At 39.4% G+C, this 21151-nt stretch overlaps 1 protein-coding gene across 1 annotated transcript in view; it reads left to right on the top strand.

The window, feature by feature from the left end:
• Positions 1–3494: 3494 nt before the first annotated feature.
• The window catches only part of ZNHIT6 (zinc finger HIT-type containing 6), a 48453-nt gene continuing 30796 nt past the window's right edge, over positions 3495–21151 (top strand). Inside the window, exons 1-5 of the mRNA XM_083359045.1 lie at positions 3495–3583; positions 10861–10926; positions 11015–11121; positions 12006–12091; positions 16531–16634. Coding sequence (XP_083215171.1) covers positions 3513–3583; positions 10861–10926; positions 11015–11121; positions 12006–12091; positions 16531–16634 — 434 coding nt within the window. The 5' untranslated portion in view covers positions 3495–3512. The remainder of the gene's footprint in view (positions 3584–10860; positions 10927–11014; positions 11122–12005; positions 12092–16530; positions 16635–21151) is intronic.

Here is a 21151-nt window from a genome sequence, read left to right as displayed (position 1 = left end):
ACGATGGAACCAAGTCATATTACTTCATAGGTATCCGAATCTGAAAATACTCGTTCTGCAGTTATACCAAGAACTTTACATCCTTGGATGTAATGGTTCATCAATTGGTGAATGACGTTATTTCACATGTTGCTCTGAAACCGTAACTGGCATTAGACCATTCTGAAACACCAAACAGTAATGATGATGACGGCGGTGGTGATGGTGTGGTTTCTTGCTTGAGCGGGGGGGGGGGTTGGACTAGAAGACCTCCAAGGTCCCTTCCAACTCTGTGATTGTTATTCTTCCTGTTGAGCTTGATTATTGACTTCATGGCTACAGACATACTGTTTTTCTGGCAACAATACAGCACACCCACCAACATTGGCAGGGCAAGCTACTGTATATAAACAGGGAGTAAGCCCCATATTCACTAGCACCTAATCTGGTAATGAAACTTCTGCAAGCAAATAAAATGTACCCTGGGCTCTGTCATACAGATATAGTTTTGTTATTACTGTTGCCAAGATGTTTTTCTAGTTTCTCAGTGTACTTCCTGGAGGTTTCCATCTCAAGGAATAATTAGGTCTGTGGCTAAGGTTTTTCCCCAAAATAATTCTTATCTAGGACAATGTTTCAAGCAGCTTTCATACTTTTAAAATACTTTCTTTAACCCCATCCATCATTTAAATTATCTGGGATAAGAGAAGTCCAGAAATTCAGTAAATAGTGATTTGCCATTAATTTGCCTTTCCTTAACCAATATCATTACACCTTAGTGATTTCTGACCGTGTGTGTGTGTGTGTACCACCCTGTGCAGACAGGTGATCCAGGACTGATGTAAACATGGTCCTCACCAACCACTCATTGATTGCGAAGTTACAAGGGCACTGAAAAAGCAGACTTTAGACCATTATTTGAAGTTGTGTCCCTTGCAGTGTTCCAGTCACATGATCATGATTTGAGCAGTCTAGCAGTCTCATGATGTTTCACTTTACCACTGTGCCACTTAGTGGCAGAGTTGCCAGTCCCAATTGCAGTCCGTAACTGAGGACCACCTGTATATGATCTCTTAAGTCATGGATGTCCAACTCGCAATGTCACACGACGTGTTGCAACATATCGTGACTTTTTTTTTCATTGCCAGAAATGGGATGGGCACGGTTTCGCAGGTTGGCAGTTTGACACCCCTGTCTTAAGTCATTAACTGACATAAGTAGCCCTCCTACAAGCAATAGTTCCAAATTATAACAAAGGCCTGCTGCTTTAAAAGTCTGAGGCCTAAAAAAGATTTAAAACACAAAAACTATCTTCTCTTGATTCAATGTGCAGCATATGCACAATTGTTTTTAGCTGTGGCTAATTTTTAATAGTAAGTGTTGTGTAGCTGGTTCTTGCAGGCATTGAGCGAGACGGAAGGTTCAAAACAGCAACAGGCTTTATTGAAGGTCAGACGTAACAGAAGCAACAAGTGAGCTGCTGTGCAGCTATTTATACGGTTGGCCGGTAGGCGGCGACCAATAGGTTTAAAGCAGAGGTTTCCTGCCCAAGACCTACTTAGCCAGCTGGAGACAACCAGTCTGGGCTGGCTAGCAACTGTTACAAGCATACACATGAAGGAACACCTGCTGCCGGAATCAACTTCCCATCATCCTGTGCGCTCCCACAGGGAGGGCCTTCTTAGGGTACCGCCGGTCAAGGAATGCCGGCGGGTTATCCTCAGGGGAAGGGCGTTCTCTGTGGACACGCCAGCCCTTTGGAACCATCTTCCCACGGAGCTTAGGACTGTCCCCGACCTTCGCTCATTTCGCAGGGATTTGAAAACTTGGCTTTTTGAGCTGTCTGGCCCAGACTGAGGGGTTTTAATTATTTATTAATGGGGTTTTAGTTTAAATTCAGGGACTTAATTTAATTTTAGTTTTAATCAATTTTAACTTTGTACGTATGTATTTTTAATTTTTCCCTGTAAACCGCCCTGAGTCCTACGGGAATAGGGCGGTATACAAGTTTAAATAATAAATAAATAAAATAAATAAACTAGCACTTAGCAATTGAACTCAAGCATTTAGGAAGCAGTGCAACATAATATAAAGGCCAATACCTTACAGTGAACATCTCTGAAAATTACAAATCCAATCATAAAACATTTGCTCAGAAAGAAATGCAACTCTTTGTAGGCTTACCATGTCTTCCTTTGTTCCAAGTCCCTTTATTCATTTATTTGTGCATTTATTTATATCCCACCTTTATTATTATAAGTAACTCAAGGTGACAAACATACCTAATACTCCTTCCCCCTCCTAGTTTCCCTACACAACTGTGTTTATTTATTTATTTTTGGGACTTATATGCCGCCCTATCTCCCAAAGGACTCAGGGCGGCTAACAACAATAAAACACAATAATACAAATGTTTAAAAAGATTAAACTAACAAGCCCCAATGATAAAATATTAAAAATATTCTATTTTAAAAATCCCTATTGTCAGTCCAGGTCAGCCTAATGGAAGAGAAATGTTTTAAGTCCGCGACGAAAGGAGATCCAGGGCCATCCGGAGCTCAAGGGGAAGTTGATTCCACAGGGCCGGAATGTTAGGTGAGTTGGGCTGAAAAAGACTGGCCCAGTCACCAGCCGCCTTTCAGACCTACGGCGGCATTATAACTGACAAGTTTGCAACCCAGCACCTTCACCCCTAAAGTGGCATGTATTTACTGTATGTAATAATCTTATAAATTGTTACTCCTTTGTTAAATTATTACGCCCAGAATACATACAAGACAAGCTATGTTGTCTCCTACGTTGTACAAAATTAACACCGCAGACCTCAAGAAACCTCGGACCAGTTACCGCTAGTCCCCAGAAGCTTGTGTTTGGAGCCACAACTCCCATTAAAAATGCAATACTAGTATTAGCATCTAGCGCAGGGAATGCCCCCATTTCAGGGAGAGTGCACAAAGCAACGAAACCAAACGCCTAAAACGCTTCATTTCCTTTTTTTTTTTTGATCCATTCAGGCTCCGAAGCTTCTCAGGAATCAGATTTCACGTGTTAACGGACCCTTCCTTTTACCCCCAGTTACCAATACCAGGGGTCTTCAAACTTGGCCCTTTTATGACTTGTGGACTTCAACTCCCAGAATTCCTCAGCCAGGTACGCTACTAAGGAATTCTGGGAGTTGAAGTCCACAAGTCATAAAAGGGCCAAGTTTGAAGACCCCTGCCAATACCATTTACTCCTCCCTGCAGTCTGCTCTGCCCATGGCCAATTGCACCAGCACCACTTTTGCCTGATTCCTTAGCAAGAAAAGAGCAACTCCTCCATCATCCTTTCCCTGCCCGGGTCTGCCGGGAACGATCCCCTCCGCCCCAAATTTCCAAGCCTCTCAGCCCGCCCCAGCGACTCTTAAGCTGGTGTGCGGCGCCCTCCGGGGGCTTGTTTCCGCTGCTTCTCTCCGCACGGTCGCTAGGAGGAGCTGTCCCGCGCTCTCACGAGCCGGCGCGCCGGTCTAGGCTGCAGCAAGCGCGGCGCCCAACATGGCGGCCGCGACGGGAGCCGTTCCGAGCGGGGCGGTCGAGAGCCATCAGCGGAAGATGTCGCTGCAGAGGTAGGCCCTCGCCTCCTTTCCCGCTTTCTCCGAGACCTCTTACCTTCGCCACAGGACGGTTGGACGAGTTTTCCATTCGCGAGCGGCGGGGCCCAAGGCTTTCGGGCGGAAACGAGGGGCGATCCCGATGGAGGGTGGAGAAGCAAACCTCGTGGCTTTAAAGCTTCCCGCGGGGACCGCCGAGTTGTAGCCTGGCGTTGGGCGTTGGGCTGCCGTTTTTAGTGTTGGTTGCTCTGCTGCTCTGGTAAGCCGGTTGTGGGAGGCGGGAGTTGCGTCTTGTGTTGAACGGTTCCCTGGATCAAAAGTGTGAAAAAACGGGTCATCCGGCACTTATTTCTTTTCTTTTAGCGCTGTCGTAACTTCGAACGGTCACTAAGCGAATTGTTGTAAGTCGGCGACTGCCTTGCAGAGTCCCACGTTTTTCAAGCTTTGCGAAAAGCCAAATAGGGTCATTCTGTTTGAATATTCTAAGTGAGTAACCTAAAGGTTTAATAATCCAACTAGCACAAGGGAGGCTCAGCCAATCTCAATGTGTAAGTGGTTGTACTTTGACGATATTTTTTTATTTTTTATTTTAATTTTAATTCCATTTATATCCTGCCCTTCTCCGAAGACTCAGGGCGGCTTACAAGCTTAGCAGTAGCCTTCATTCTATGTATATGCCTGCTTATTAGGGCTTTCACACACACCCCAAGCGGCATTATTACAAAGCCAGCTTAATTGCCCCCAACAATCTGGGTCATTCATTCATTCATTCATTCAATTATTTGGCTCCAGTGTTAAAGTGCTATCTTCTTCTTTTTGGGGGTTTGGCTAGTCTAAAGAAAAGAAGAAAGGGATGACATGATAGCAGTGTTCTAGTATTTGAGGGGCTGCTACCAAGAAGAGGGGGTCAAACTATTCTCCAAAGCACCAGAGGGAAAGATGAGAAACAATGGTTGGAAATTGATCAAAGAGAGGAGCAACTTGGAATTAAGGAGAAACTTCCTAATCAGTGGAACAGCTTGCCTCCAGAAATCGTGGGCATTTCATCACTGGAGACTTTTAACAAGAGGCTAGCTAGACAGTCGCTTTTCTGAAATGGTATAGGTTCTCCTGCTTGAGCAGGGGGCTGGACTAGAAGACCTCGAAGGTCCCTTCCAGCTTCTATTCTACTCTACTCTACTCTACTCTATTCATATTAGTGTCTCTTGAGGAATTCTACACTTAAAATGGGCAGCAAACATTCTTACACTGCATCATGTTCACTTGCTCTCAAATGTTTCTGTGTAGTTTTTTCCCTTCAGCTTTTTATATCTAACTGGCATTTGCTTTGGATATTATCCTGTTTATATAAAGTTTATACATCACAAGTAGTCCTTGACCTACGACCACAATGTAGCTTAGGAGAGGGGAGGAAGTAGATTGCGAGGGGACGTCGTGCGACGTATTGTGACTTTTTCCCCATTGCCAGCAATGGGGTGGGCACGGTTTCAGGACAACGCATCCAGCCCGTGGGCTGGCAGTTTGACATGCCTGATATACAGGTAGTCCTCGACTTACAACAGTTCATTTAATAACCATACAAAGTTACAACGGCACTGAAAAAAGTGACTTATGTTTTTCACACTTATTGACCATTACAGCATCCCCATGGTCATGTGATCAAAATTCAGATGCTTGGCAAACTGGTTCACTTTTATGACAGTTGCATTGTCCGGGGGTCATGTGATCATCTTTTTGCGACTTTCTGACAAGCAAGGTCAGTGAGGAAGCCAGATTCACTTAACAACCATGTTGCTAACTTTACAACTGCAGTGATTCACTTAACAACTGTGGCAAGGGAGGTCGTAAGATGGAGCAAAGTTCACTTAACAAATAGTTTGCTAAGCAATGGAAATTTTGGGCTCAGTTGTGGTCGTAAGTCATTGACTACCTGTATTGCATATATTGCTGAAATGGAAATGATAGATAGAGCATCAGTCAGTGCTGGTGCTTGTCAGCTATAGTTGAAGGTCATTCATGTCTAATGGTTAGGTATCATTTCTTTCAGAATTAACAGAGTTGGAAGGGACCTTGGAGGTCTTCTAATTCAAAAAGTGTTCCTGTGGATTTACATTTTACTCATCACTGACATATAGGATTCTCTCCCTTTTAAAAAACATTTTTGTTCACACACATTCTCTATTTGAATAATCTTGGGGGGGGGGAGGGAGAGTAGGCAGAAGCACAAAAAATGTGGTGTGGGGATTTTTTTGAGTAGTAAGCACAGCCCTACACAGGCAGTCCTCAACAACAGTTCATTTAGTGACCATTCAAAGTTACAACAGCACTGAAAAATAGTGACTTTTTCACACTTGCGACCTTTGCAGCATCCCCATGGTCACATGATCAAAATTCGGACGCTTGGCAACTGGTTCATGTATATGATGGTTGCAGTGTCCTGGGGTCATGTGATCCCCGTTTGCAGCCTTCTTTTTTTTTTTATTAAAAAGTTTTACAATACATTTTATCTTTAACAAACCAAAAAAGAAAAAAAAACCCTCCCAACCCCCTCCCCTCCCACCCTCTTCCCCCTCCCTAACCCTCCCCAACCCCTCCCTCCCCTTTCCCCTCCCCCCCCCCCCCCGCTTCCCAGAGCAAAATACAGGGTATAAAAATACAAACAATCATAATCTAACTTACGCAAACAATCCTAAACTATTTAAACTACCGAACTTTAACTCATATAAGAAAACTCCAGACATATATATATATCATATCAATAATTATACAAATACAAAATAATACTTTCCGATCTAATACCAAAACACAGGGTATAAAAATACAAACAATCATGATCTAACTTACGCAAACAATCCTAAACTATTCAAACTATCAAACTTTAACTCATATAGGTAAATTCCAAACATACATATATATATATATCATATCAATGATTATTCAAATACAAAATAATACCTTCCAATCTGATACCCAATAAAAACAATCCCAAATAAACCAATTTATATCAATTGTCTAAAACTATTCCTCATTCCAACTAAGCTTTAAATTCACATTATCCTAATGTGTTATACAACTTAAAATACCATAGATTACTTCCCGTTTGCAGCCTTCTGACAAGCAAAGTCAATGCAGACATTAGATTCACTTAACAATTGTGTTACTAATTTAACAACTCCAGTGATTCACTTAACTGTGGCAAGAAAGATCATAAAATGGGACAACATTCACTTAACAAATGTCTTGCTTAGCAACATAAATTTTGGGCTTAATTGTGGTTATAAGTCGAGGACTACCTGTGCTGTATACACTTTATATAAGCAGGACAATATCCAAAGGAAATGCCAGTTAAATATAAGAAGCTGAAGGGGAAAAACTATATGGAAACGTTTGAGAGCAACTGAACATGATGCAGTGCAAGAATTTTTGCTGCCCAATTTAATGTAGAATAATTCCTCAAGAGACACTTTAATGTTGGATTCAAGTGTGCTTCTTGGATTAAACCCAGTGGTGGGATTCAAATACCTGAACAAGAAGTTCTCTGCGTGGACACCTGGACTTCCAAGGCTCAGAATGGACTTCCAGAAGTGGCATCCATGCACTCCTGGTGGGCTGTTCTGGACCTGGGAAGCCTCCCCCAGGCATTTGAGGCTCAGAACCGACTTCCAGAAGTGGCGTTCACGCACTTCCGGTGGTCCGATCTGGGCATTGCAAAAAAGGAGTAGGGCTTCAGCCAGTTCACCAAAGTCAACAAAAAATTAGCCTCTGGTTCTGCCGAACCGGTGTGAACTAGCTGAATCCCACCACTAATTAAACCTTTTAGGTTATTCACTTAGAACATTTGAATAGAATGACCCTCTTGGCTTTTAGCAAAGCTTTAAAAACTTGGCTATGTAAGGTAGTCCTCGACTTACAAGAATTTGTTTAGTGACCCTTCGAACTTACAACAGCACTTTAAAAAAGTGATTTATGACCGTTTTTCACAGGTTTGATCTTTGCAGCATCCCTTTGGTCACGTGATCAAAATTCGGATACTTGGCAGCTGACTCATTTATGACTTGCACAGTCCTGAGGTCATGTGTTCTCTTTTTTTGTGATCTTCTGAAAGCAAAGTCAATGAGGAAGCCAGATTCACTTAATAACCATGTTACTAACTTAACAACTGCAGTGTTTCGTTCAACAGTTGTGGATTTAAAAGTCATTAAATGGGGCAACTCTCACTTAGCAACAGAAATTTTGGGCTCAATTGTGGTCGTAAGTCATGGGCTACCTGTATTTGTCTTTATTATTAGCTGACTGATCATCACAGCTACTATTTGTACTTATATATTTTATGGGTGCTTTTAGGGTTTAAATGTTTTTTCATTGTTTTGTAATTTTAGAAATTGTAAGCAGGCCAGAGTCACGTGGTTTATGTCTGTGAAAAAAAAGAATAAATAAATATATAAAATTTAAGAGATTTTTGAAATAAAACATTTTCCAATATTCAAATTTGGTATGCAAAGATTTAGGTGACTATAGTTGTCTGCAGAGTAGACCAAGTGAAACATAATGAGTGGTTTATGAGTATTAACATTTTTTTCAGCAATCTTCTGCTGGTATTACAGAATTACATTTGCAAGTGACAAACCTGTGGACAATGTTGATTGGGAAGGATGCTTGACACAAGCTTGGCACAATTTCACATTATTTTTGTATTAATTTGGACTGTTGTACTTTGGAGCTGTACTTTTAACATCTAACATGGACCTGAACGTTTGCATATCTCAAATGCTCCTAAAAAGATATGAACAAATAGAAGAACAATATGTGCTCAGCTCAAAGACTTCTTGTTGGCTTCTTTGTCCATATGACTTGCAAACTCTCTTTTGGATTCACTTTGGATACTATTCATACAATTTTATTGAATATGTTCATGTAAACATCACTGGAGTTGTCATGGCTGTGGTATAAATCGAAATTAAATTTCAGAGCTGGGCAATCTATGATCTTTGAACCCAGTTCATGTAAGACCATGAGCTCCCTCTGACCACGTCATCATTTACTCATTTTTGGGTGAAAATCCCAATACATTTGCACCATAAGTATAGATATATAAATAAAATAAATAAATATTAGATGTAACACAGTTAAAAAGCAAAAACATCAATCATACTTTTTTTTACAAAATTCTTCTGCTTACTTTGCATTATTTCCCATCAAGGCATCTTTGCTCTACTGAAGCTCTTATGCTTTTCACAAATATTTCTCAGCATTATTTTAGGCTTTTATCTTAACACACAAGTCAGAATTGTGGGTACAAATAGTAATCCATTTATAGATATGAAGGGGAACAGGACTTCTTTAGGAAAATCACTACTTCTATAGTGACAAACCTGAAAAAGGCCTGTTCTCCCTGTATCTATAAATGGTTTCTCAGAATTTACTGTATTAAATTATGTCTGGATCAGTTTGACCTAGGTTTAAAGCACAATTCGGAAAATGCTAAGTCAGTAACCTGACGCTTGGCCTTTTTGAAAGAAAAAATTCCATAGCAGTTCAAATTAAAAATTGAGTTAGTTCCACGTAAACAAGTTCATCATGTTCTGATTTTATTCATAAAGCAATGTATAAAAGAAAGGGTATGCCTTGTGATCAGGCTTATTTTGCTCCAAAAGATTTGTTTAGCTGCTTTTTCCTTCTTACCTTCTGGGTGGAGGCTTCGTGATATCCGAAGCAGAACATCCAGATTCAGTCACAGTTTTGTTCCATGTATCATCAACCTTGTAAATTCTCAAGTTTTCTCTTTTTGCTATGTATTCAAAATGGACAGTGGTTAATATATGTGTATATATAGTTTGACTGCCTCTTCTTTGTGGCAGCTCCTTAGATATTGGAACACTGCTATCGTGTCACCCCTGGTCCTTCTCTTCATTAAGCTAGACATACCCAATTCCAGCAGCCGTTCCCTATATGTTTTAGCCTCCAGTCCCCCAATCATCTTTGTTGCTCTTCTCTGTACTCTTTCTAGAGTCTCGACATCTTTTTTACATCGTGGTGACCAAAATTGGATACAGTATTCCAAGTGTAGCTTTACCAAGGCTTTATAAAATGGTATTAACACTTCAGGTGATCTTCACATGATGACATAATAATAATAATAATAATTATTATTATTATTATTATTATTATTATTATTATTATTATTATTATTATTATTATTATTATTATTTTATTTATATACCGCCCTTCTCCCGAAGGACTCAGGGCGGTGAACAGGGCAAATATATAAAAAATACAAAAATACAAAAGTTAAAAGAAAATTAAACATATGCCCGACTAAAAACAGTAAATACAAATATTAAAAATGACCATAAAACCCAACCCTCAAGGGCAGCCCCATATACATAACAGGGAGGGAAAAGGCTACCATATCTGGGCTGCAGAAACTGGAAAACTTACATGGCCTCAAGAAATTTGAGTTTTCTGTACCTCTCTGTAGCCATGTAGGAATTGATTTTTTTTAATAGCCAGATATGGTAACAGGAAGACCCAAAACTGTGAGTTTGGTGATTTAAAAAGAAAACACTTTTTTAGAATAGTGGCATCTCAGTGCCTAGGCTCACATATTGTGACTGTTTGACTTCTTATGGTGGGTGCAGAAAAAACCCACCATTAGGATTTGATTTTATATTTAATATCGGTGTGCCATCAATTACAAGAGCAAAGACCCAGCCAGGAGCTGATAGTAGATCAGATCACAAAGTGCTGGTGTTCAGGTTGTGTATTTCTGATTTAGTATGATTTAGTATGATGTGCCAGTTGGAACTCTGATGCATCATCTCTAGCAGATGGGGCACCAGTCCAAGTTACTCAGTTACATTTCAGGCTAAACAAAGCATGGAAAAGAATTTCCATTGTTTAGCTGCTTCTACTGGCAAGAAATGACAAAGCAGCATTTACCAGGATGCTGCTGACAAACGATAAGCCAGAATCCTGAGGGTGGCCATTAACAGGATGTAAGATCCTGTTGTGTTGATTCTCATTGGAAGCTTCAAGGGGCTCAGATTATCAGTAACAGTATTTTAACACCTTTTGCAGGAAATGCAGTGGAATGGAAAGACATCCTGACAGAGTTTATTAATTTGTAATAAATCAGTTTTGGGGAGATAGCCAAGGCTGCTAATGGGAGTTTGCACTTAAACAAAAGTGAAAAGTTCTGATCATTTTTCTTCACTAGTTTGTCTTTTCCAAAGTCCCCCTGTGTAGAGACTTTTCTCATCTGTACACGTAGTGTCTCAAATTTCATTTTTTAGATGTGAACTCTGCAATACAGAAGCAGCAAAATACAGGTGCCCTCGATGTATGAAATATTCATGCAGGTAGGTATAAACCAAAGGTCTTTTTTTAAAAAAAAATCTTAGGTACTGAAAATAAAATAACAGTGTTTCTTTGCTTTTGTGCTTTCAGTTTGGCTTGTGTAAAAAAACATAAAGCTTTATACAGCTGTAATGGAACCAGAGAAAAAGCGGCATTTGTGTCAATGAATAAGTTCAGCAACTTAACTCTTCTAAGTGGTAAGAGTATTAGTCCAATAAAAGTAGTCGAAAGTACTGTAGGCCTTGGCATAAGCAACGATCTACACTAGTGCAGTGAGCTATATAGTTTTTTTTAAAAATATATAAGAATTATAAAATTACTATGTTTTTTGTAAAGTCTTGCTACTGTGCCGATAGTAAGCTCCTTTTTACTATACTAGCAGTGTAGTTTGTCCTAGTATCCTAAATCAAACACAATAGAGTATGTCGGATAGAATACAAAGATAGGTTGAGAATATTTTGGACTGAGAATAGGTTGAGAATATTTTGGACTAAGAATGAGGTAATGGAAGTATATTTCTTAAAAGAAATCTAATCCTAGCACATATAGAGGTACTTAAAATTTCACAGACTCCAAAGCTTGAAAAAATACTTGAAAAACAGGAATGGAATGAAAACTGGAACTGCACTTCTCAGCATTAATAATAGTAAAATTTATTTGCAGTCAATGACTAGTCAGATCTAGCATAACACTAATACCATCAAAACAGCATAGAGATTTTTTAAAAAATCAGAATAAAATATGAAATCCCAGCTTCTCCTTAAAGAAATTTCTCTTTTCCTGGGGTTGTATGGTAACTTTATGATTCCAGGGGGAAAAAAGCATGTTTGAGTAAGAAAAAAATCAAAAGACTATACCCTCTCCTTCTCTGATTTTTTCTGACTTTAAAAATAATAATAGCTTTATTTAAAAGATATTGCAAAATCTTAATTGCTTCTGGTTCAACTACATTCTTATACATACTGAACGTTGTAATGCTAAAGACACGACGTATATATAGTTCTTTATATTTTTACATATCAACATCACTTTTATTTCAGTAAAATGTCTCCTTGCTTTTTTTCTTGTTTTTCTTCTTCAGATTACCGGTTTTTAGAAGACGTGGGAAGAATGACTGACCGAGCTGCTCGAGATGCTATTTCTCATAAACCCAAAAGCAATCGATTTGTAAATATTCTAAAGAAATTAAATGTTTTACATTTTTTTCAACTAGAAAAAAAGATTGGGAATGTAAATAATGAAAAGATAAGCATGGAAGATCACATTATATTCAATGTTACCTTGAAATGGATACATTGAACAACATTTAAAGATCGTTTGTAAGGGAGTTTTGAGATGCAGATATTGTTAGAAGAAAAAGATGTTAATCTAAACTGAGTTTAGTACCTCTTTAACCTCAGGAAGATAATTGTTGTACTGTGGTAATTCTTAATTAAAATATAGCAACTGTGTTCATATTAGCAACCCAGCAGTTGGGAGAATACTACTCAGTATGGCATATTGTTTCTATTTGGTTATTTTATATATCATCATTTTTTCCAAGCTTTGAAAATAACAAAAGTTTGTCCTCCTCCAGGACAGAGTGTTATCCTTTTCCCATTATTATTTTTTTTAATTCCATTTATATCCCGCCCTTCTCCGAAGACTCAGGGCGGCTTACAAGCTTAGCAGTAGCCTTCATTCTATGTATATGCCTGCTTATTAGGGCTTTCACACACACCCCAAGCGGCATTATTACAAAGTCAGCTTATTGCCCCCAACAATCTGGGTCCTCATTTTACCTACCTCGGAAGGATGGAAGGCTGAGTCAACCTTGAGCCTGGTGGGATGTGAACCTGCACTAATTGCAGGCAGCTGGTGTTACTTAAGGAGGCATTAGCCCACTGCTCCACCAAGGCTCAACAGAAAAGGGATTAAAAGTCTCACAGTTTTCAACTTAATAAACAACTTCACATGTGAATCTTAAGGCTATTATATTCAATTGGATTTGCCTTAGTATGTTGTAGGCATCCAGGTATTTGATTTGAAAGCTGTGCTTGTGCTTAGTATGATATATGAACTTAACCAATTATAAGTCTTTCAGTAGATCATGAGTTGCTAGCCTTGAAGCTGGCCTTTCTGCAGCCTGGCCAAGAGAAAGCTGGCAGTAAACTGACTGGTATGATGGTACAGTCTTAAACTCAAGTTTTGAGAAAGTTGTACGGATGGTTCCTGTATCTGACCTCTGTATTCTTCCATATACCCCGTGCAAAGTCAAAAATGACCTCACTTCAGAAATATTAATTTTATAAACAACTTTAGATGTTCAGAGTATTTTGTAGAGATGTTGAGAACCTTCTTTTAAGCAATATCAGAAGTTACACTTCTGATAGCATGATTTCTATTTTTTATTATTATTATTATTATTATTATTATTATTATTAATTTCTCTCGGCATTTACAGTCATGCATAAAAAAGGGATATGGTAGATAGTTTGTCTTATTGGTACACATACAAGTAGTCCTCAACATATGTCCATAATGGAGCTTGCCCTTTATGACCTTTTTTGTGATGGTCATTAAACAAATCACCACAGTCATTAAGTGTATCTCAGGCCATTAAGCAAACCAGTAGTTCACTGTTGGTGTGGTTTTACCAAAAACCAGAAGCAAGTGCAGTTTTCAGCAGAAACTGTAACACACAGTCACACGTAACTCTATTGCCAAGAACCCAAAGTTTAGACCCATGTTTACGGAGGGGGCCTGACCATTGGAACTTCAAATCCAGATCATAAGTCCCCTTATTCAGGTTGATTGTAACTGTGAACAGGAGTGCATATGTCCCTGCATGGAAGCCCCTGCTGTTATCTTTGTTAAGTTTGAAGGAAATAGGAAAGAAAAAAAGGACAAAGATAAATCACAGAGATTACTAGAATGCCCTCAGAGGGGCTAATGTACTGAAGACACTTCAAAATGAAGAGCATTTCTCCATGTTTGCCATTCAGTGGTAAAATTCTAGAGCAGGGGTGTCAAACTGCCGGCCCATGGGCCGGTTGCATCATGTGGAGGCCGCATCCACCCCACTTCTGGCAATGTGAAAAAAGTCGCAATATGTTGCGTCACGTGACACGGCAAGTTTGACACCCCTGTTCTAGAGCTATAAATAAGCCTATATTCTGCATAAAACAAGTGATACACAAGAATTTTGCAGGGAGCATTGTCCCACGGAAGAATCTTCCATTTTATTGTTTGAAAGATGTGTTTTTCCACCTTTCTTTTTTCCTCTTTGATAATGGCTGCTAGTAGAAGCAGGAAGTGTGTCTGCAGAATGATTAGGTTGAGTGAATGTAGAAAGGAAAACAGTTAAGCTGTTTGGTTTCACTTGGAAGCATCTATTTGGAAGCAGTGCTGACACTGTTCAGTTTTGCTGAATAAAGACAGCTTAAGGGAATAACGGCTAGCAAAGTGGAAATTTCCCATTTAGAATTGCAAGCAATAACTAGAGAGATAATATAGCAATAGGTTTTCAAGGGTTTGCTTTTGGTTTGTGTAGGAGATTTGCTATACTTTGCAAGCACCCTGTAAGCATGTGAATGCCCATAGATAGATGTTTCTTTTAATGTATGCTAGGCTCTCTGCCTCCTCTGATTTTTGATATTCTATGGAAGTAGGGCAAGTCTGAAAGTATAAATTTCTTGCATATTTATTTCCATACGCGACTTGAGCACTTTCACAATTAAAATAAAATTAATGACTGTAAACCAGCGATTCATTAGAAATGCTCACACATCTCAAGAGCAGTAGAAAGATTCCATAACAATTGATAAGATGGAAAAGAGCAGCTTCATTTCTTTGTATTTGGTTAAGTAAGCATTTTATGACTGAGGATGCCAATTGCTGGCAGCTATTTGTGCATAAGAATATACAGACTCTCCCCAAAGGAGCCGTTTTGTGAAATAGCTTGTTTGTCATATCCATGATTTTACTGTGGATCTGCAACTGATTTTCATATGCAAGAATTAGATTTAAGGGTGACATTGAAAATCTTTAGAGCATTGTTAAGGGATTCTGGGATTTGAAGTCCACACATCTAAATGTTGCTAAAATTGAGAAACATCGATATAAAGATGTAAATACGTGTTAAGATTAAAAGATTTATCATTTCTGGTACTGAATATTAGTATATAAACTTAGATCTCATATAATTTTATCCAATATAATTTCATGCAATGTTAACACAGAATTTAAGTTCTGTTAAGCTTCATCTAATGGAGCACTGCAGAACTGTATGCTTTTGAAGGCACATTCATTTGCATAGAACAGTCAACACCTCCTTTATGTAAGCCGCTTAAAAATTAAATGAAGGCATAAATAAATAAAATCAAGGGATAGTTTTATGAAAGGGAGTCATTTTACTGAGTAGAGCTATGCAAACCTTTTGAAAGAGTTGTCTCAGGGCATTTGGGAACACACATAAACCCCTTCTTTTTGGCTTATTAAAGTAGCCACTTCTTTTTCCAGGCTTGCACAGCTGCTTTAGAAGCTGCTTCCTGTTATTTCTGCTGTGTGAAATGCACACATGCAGAGGCAGCTGGAGAAGCTGCTGAAACCACCTGCAAATTGACCCTCCTTGAATGATTTGAAAAGAGCTACTGTGTACCCATCCCTGTTTTTTCTGAAGCATTTCTTCCAAAGGATTTGCACAACCTGTTACTGAGATAATTACGCATATACTCTAGGTAAATTCAATCATTTTTGAGCAGTCAGTTCTACAAGATAGTCGCTGCTGGATATATTTTCAGTCTTGTTAAACTTTAGTGATTTAAGTCCCACATATTGAAGGCAAAGCCTTAGAGCAAGGGTGTCAAACTCGCAACATCACGTGACGTGTCACGACGTAGCCCAACTTCTTTGCCATTGCCGGCAATGGGGTGGGCGTGGTTTCGCTATGATGCATCCGGCACACGGGCCGGCAGTTTGTTTAACACCCCTGCTTTAGAGCCTCATATAGAAATGGTTTGAACATCTCATCTATTCTGTGAAACATGATACGTCTGCTTTCAATATAACCTTCAATTGTGGTTTACTTTTAGAAAAATAAGTTTGTTTGTATATGAGCTAGAGAGTGATAGATTTAAGAATTTATTGTAGGTAGCATATGGATGTTTATGATTGTTCTTTGTTTTTATACCCTGTACTTAGCTCTGGGAAGTCGGGGGGAGGGGGGAAAGGGGGAGGGGGGAAAGGGGGGGAGGGGAAGGGAGGGATAGGTAGGGGGGAGGGGGGGATTGTTAAAGATAAAATGTATTTTAAAACTTTTCAATAAAAAAAAGAAAAATAAGTTTGTAAGAACAAATTTTGCACTCCTGTGTTTTATACTTGGGTCATGAGGAGGTTTTCTGCTTTAGTGACTAAAATTTAAGCTTAATCTTATTGAAACAAGATTTAGACATGACAAACTAAATGAAAGCAAAAGATTCCACAATTCTCTTATTTTCTGGGTCTTGAACGTGTGAAGCTTGGCCTAGTAGTGCTAAACCACAATTTCTCAAAAATAATTATTTGAAGTAGTTCACATTTTAAAGCAATTCTTATCCTTTCATTTGAAAACCTGCATCTCTCATCAGGTAAACTTTCTGAGAAACCGAGCTCGAAGGTGCAAGATCTGCTTGCAAACTTTACCAATTGGCTTCACGAAGAGACGAGAGAATTCTACTTTCTATAGCAATAAGTAAGTTTCTAGCTACTCCTATTAGCATGATATTAGCTCAACAAAGTCCTTCATTCTAAATATGGCTTTTATGTGTAAGTGTCTTAAGGCGAACAAGTGATGAAATTCAGTGCAATGTCAGATATATTCTGCCACTTTACATACTTGGTGCACACATCACAACACAGGTCTGAAAGGGTGTCTTGATTCATCCTAATAAAACATTATCCAGCTATAACCTCTGAATTATTTTCCCAAGTGACCCACAGGGGTCCTGATTGCTTTTCACCATTCTGAATAAAGTTGGCCTTTGACTGATTTATATTTGTGTTGTTTTCTCAGTGTGTACTATGTACAGTATGCATTTAATTTTGTCATCAGTAAATTATGATATTAGCCGTAGAATGATATAAACTTTCTAGCTTTGTTGCAGAGAAGGATGGAAAAGAAACATGATTCTTTCATCAACAAGGAGATGCTAATACACTTCATTGGTTTCAAGGAGCATAATTGTGAATTAGATAGGAGGGGAAGCTGTTATGTAACAAGAGAGACATATATTTATTTATAAATCGTGTCTGCAATATTTATACACAAATGTTATACTCTGTCTTCATAGCACAGTCTGTTTTAATAACTGTTCTGTCAGTGGATGAAGTAGAGACATTGATCCACAAAAGCTTATGCACAAGGCTTTTGGTTTCTTGCAAAGACTAACTTGGTTATAATTCTGAAAACCAATAGATGGCTCTCTTGCAAATATTTCATATTACTATAATTTGCAAGAAGAAATTAGCATATGGGCCAATATACTTCTATGCTCGAAGTAGAAATCTGTATCTAAGCAGGAATATCACAAAAACATGCAAAAATTCCAGCGTTAGTGATCAAGACAGTGTCAGATTAAAATTTGCAAAATTTTCTGTAAATTTTGCAATAGAAATGTGCTCATCTTGCTCCTGTTTTCAGCAACATAGCTCAAATACCTTTCAGTTCTGTTCAGTGTAAATACAGATCATTGTAACAGTAAGGTGATCACTTATAAAAGTTTTGCTTATACAATCAGCTGTGCAACTTAAAATCTTTAAATATTTCAGATGCTGCCTTAGGATAAAAATATTGATCAACTCCTAAGATAATAGTGTTGGATGCTAAAAAAAAATCTGACTTATTTCTAATTATATCAGAATATTATGTAGCCTTACTAGATATAATCAGGCATCGTAACTCTTTTGATATACAATTTGAACCATTATTGTTCCCATCGCCTCTTCCCAAAAAGCAGGTTGAAAGAATAATCTAGTATTCCCTCATGAGAAAGTTACTACCTAAGAGATCTTGGCAAATTCATTATGCTGGTAGCAACATGGCAGTTAGGTGACAAGTCATGCTGAAGAGAGATTTGTCTGTCTTTGTGAACATTTTTTAATACTACATTCCCACCGTTCACAGTGGGAGGGAATATACTGTAGGAGTGTGCATGGAATGTGCACCTAGAGAAGCTACAGGAAACTCTTTTCGCAAACCAGAGCTTTCCCAGAGGGAGGCCCAGATTAAGAGATTGCACATTTCTGAGCTGAATGGGGGGGGGAGAAAGAGGTTCAGGGTAACCACACCTTAGAGCCTTTCAAGATGTATCTCATGCGTTACTCCATGAGTCTGGCAAGCTTGATATTAGGCCCAAGCCCAGAGATGACACAGTTGGGCTCAATCCTTTTTTTGCTTACGCCTAATGAATGGAATCTTTTTCAACTCAAGGTATAACTTTCTAACCTGTTAAATATATCCCGAGAGGTTGTAAGATGTGGCTGTCCTGAAACCCGCACCTCTCCCATCCAGCTAAGGACTGTGCAGTCTCTTAATACAGTCCTCTTTTTGGGAAAACACTCTCTTGCCAAAACTGCCCCACTGCCAAAAGCACAGACCACACAGTCACATATAACAGGGCTTTTCAACCAGTGGTACGGGTACCACCTGTGGTACATTGGCAGCTGGCAGGTGGTACGTGACCATCCTAGAACAGTGGTAGTGGGGGAGGGGAATGAGCTGAACCGTTGACAGCACCGCACAAGCCTGAGCGGGAGATGGCTGGAGCTGCAGGGCTGTCAGGGCTCAGCGGAAGCGCCAGGATCAGCGCCAGGCTCCATCTGGAGCTCAGCACTGATCCCGGTGCTTCTGCTGAGCCCAGAAGAAGCGCCGATCAGCTGGAATGTTGCAGCATCTCCAGGGTCTTGTGATTTAGATTCAGATGCTTGGCAACTGATTCATATTTATGACGCTCACCGTGTCCCAGGGTCATGTGAAGTGACCGAAACCTGCTGCAACCACTCAGCAGACGGGGGGGGGGAATAAAAACCAAACACCCCCCCACCCCACCCCCACTGCCAATCCTCAACATGAAAACCTCGGACAGGAGGAAGAGTGCCGCCGGGCAGGCAGGCAGGTGTCTTGCTTGGCTGTAGCTTGGGGGGCGCTTTTTTCAGTGCCATTGTAACTTCGAACAGCCACTGAGTGAACTGTTGTAAGTCCAGGACTACCTGTACTTCATCACTTTTTTCCTTTTGGGGGGGGTCATCAGGTTTTTGACATATTGCAAGGCGACTGTTGGTACTCAGATGTTGCCATATCCTAAAAGTGGTACAATGGGTGAAAAGGTTGAAAAGCCCTGACATATAAGACTGATATGGGGCCCCTCTAGTAATGATTATGGTCTTAGAATTTCACCTGTCATATTTGTACTTCAGAGAATGTAGTGTTAAAAAAATTACATTTTTGACAGTTTGATATGCCCCTTAATCACTTAATGAGGCTGAATCAGTGTTTCTGAGGCTTAGAAGAGCATAAAAGGGAATAGTTTTTGAAAAGTGAGGTAATTGTGGCTTTAACTGCTGTATGCTGCCTGTAGCCACCGTGTGTGAGTTGGGCAGCCATATCAGTTTGTTTAATAAATAAGTTTTGATGAGTTGGAATTAGGGACGTCTGTGGAATACTTAAATATAAAGCAGCAAGTTTCTGAACCCTCAGTTATGTCATTTGAAAATGTTGCCATTCTTTTTATGGCCCTTTTGGAATAGAATTAAGGATTGAGTTTATGTTTGAGTATTAATGTGGCTTTCCATTCCTATGATTTCATTGTTGTCTTAATGAACCACAATAGTACTTTTGCAACATCATGGAATTTCTAAAAAAAACACACCACATAATCAAATTGGCTGAAAGAAAGTTGCTTGGCATGTAAACGGCTTATGTCCAGTGAACTTATGATTCATGCTTAATTCAGCTGATCAGTAGTTAAAAAGAATAACCCCCATTCACAATCACTCTGACTTAACTCTTTTTTTAGCTGCTGCCCATGTAAATACAAAAATCGGCATAGATAGTTTCTGGTTAAAGTTTCCACATCTTTCATCTCTCTTTCTTTTGCCTAAAGAATCTTGTAATTATTCTTACTTTAAAACCAGCTAAATTCGTTTCATCATCTCGTGAATTGCAATGGCCTAATTAAATTTTCTGGGTAAACACTCATTTAGTTCCCTTTTTCATCGTGCTGAATTTTTTCTAAGAAAAAGGGAGACTGTGGCACTGGGCAAACAAACAAACAGGGAGAAACAAACATTCCAGTGGAAACTTCTTAAATGGTGAAGCCCGAGCAAGACCTCTCTCCTCCAAGCATTAGTCACTGGATCCTCTGGGAGGCTGGGTGCAGTGTCCTGAATGTTCCTGCCCCCCCCCCTTGTCTTTCTGTATGTTGATCCACACATGCTTCACTGACAGCCTACACAGCTCTAGAAAAGAGCTACAGGCTATCAGTATTCACTTTTGAAAGATTCTACAAGCCAGAACTTATGTTATCAGATGTAGGCTGTGTAAAGCCTTATTAGTCCCCTACTCATGACTGGAAGCAATAAACATCTGCAGGGCTGCAACCCCTCTCATCCCTGGTTTAATGACTTGTTTATAAATCTCTTGAAAGTGAAAAACTATGGTTTCTATGTTTTTTTTCTGTGTTGTCTCTATATTTGGTGAAGGGCTTTAATGCTTTTATTCCCACCCTTATCATTGATATTCATTTAATGAGGCTCTAAATGTTGCTGGCCAAAGAATTTCTGGAGACAGTTTTCCTGGGCATTAATAGAATGAAAGCATCAAGTGAAAACATCTGAATGTAAGATGTGCAACCAATAAAGAAGAATTTCAGGATAATGTGTTTGCAAATGAATACAATAGATGAATGATAAAATCCTATAGAACAGGGCTTTTCAACCAGTGGTACGGGTACCACCTGTGGTACATTAGCACCAGGCAGGTGGTACGTGACTATCCTAGAAAAGTGGTAGCGGGCGAGGGAAATGAGCTGAACTGGTGGCAGCATCGCACAAGCCTGAACAAGAGATGGCTGGAGCTGCAGGGTTGTCAGGGCTCAGTGGAAGCACCAGGCTCCATCTGGAATATTGCAGCATCTCCAGGGTCTTGTGATTTACATTCAGATGCTTGGCAACTGATTCATATTTATGACGGTCACAGTGTCCCAGGGTCAT

Source organism: Vipera ursinii, assembly GCF_947247035.1.
Source record: "Vipera ursinii genome assembly, chromosome: 3".
Taxonomy (NCBI): domain Eukaryota; kingdom Metazoa; phylum Chordata; class Lepidosauria; order Squamata; family Viperidae; genus Vipera; species Vipera ursinii.
The sequence above is the reverse complement of the archived record's forward strand: the minus strand, read 5'-3'. Positions and strand labels throughout refer to the sequence as shown.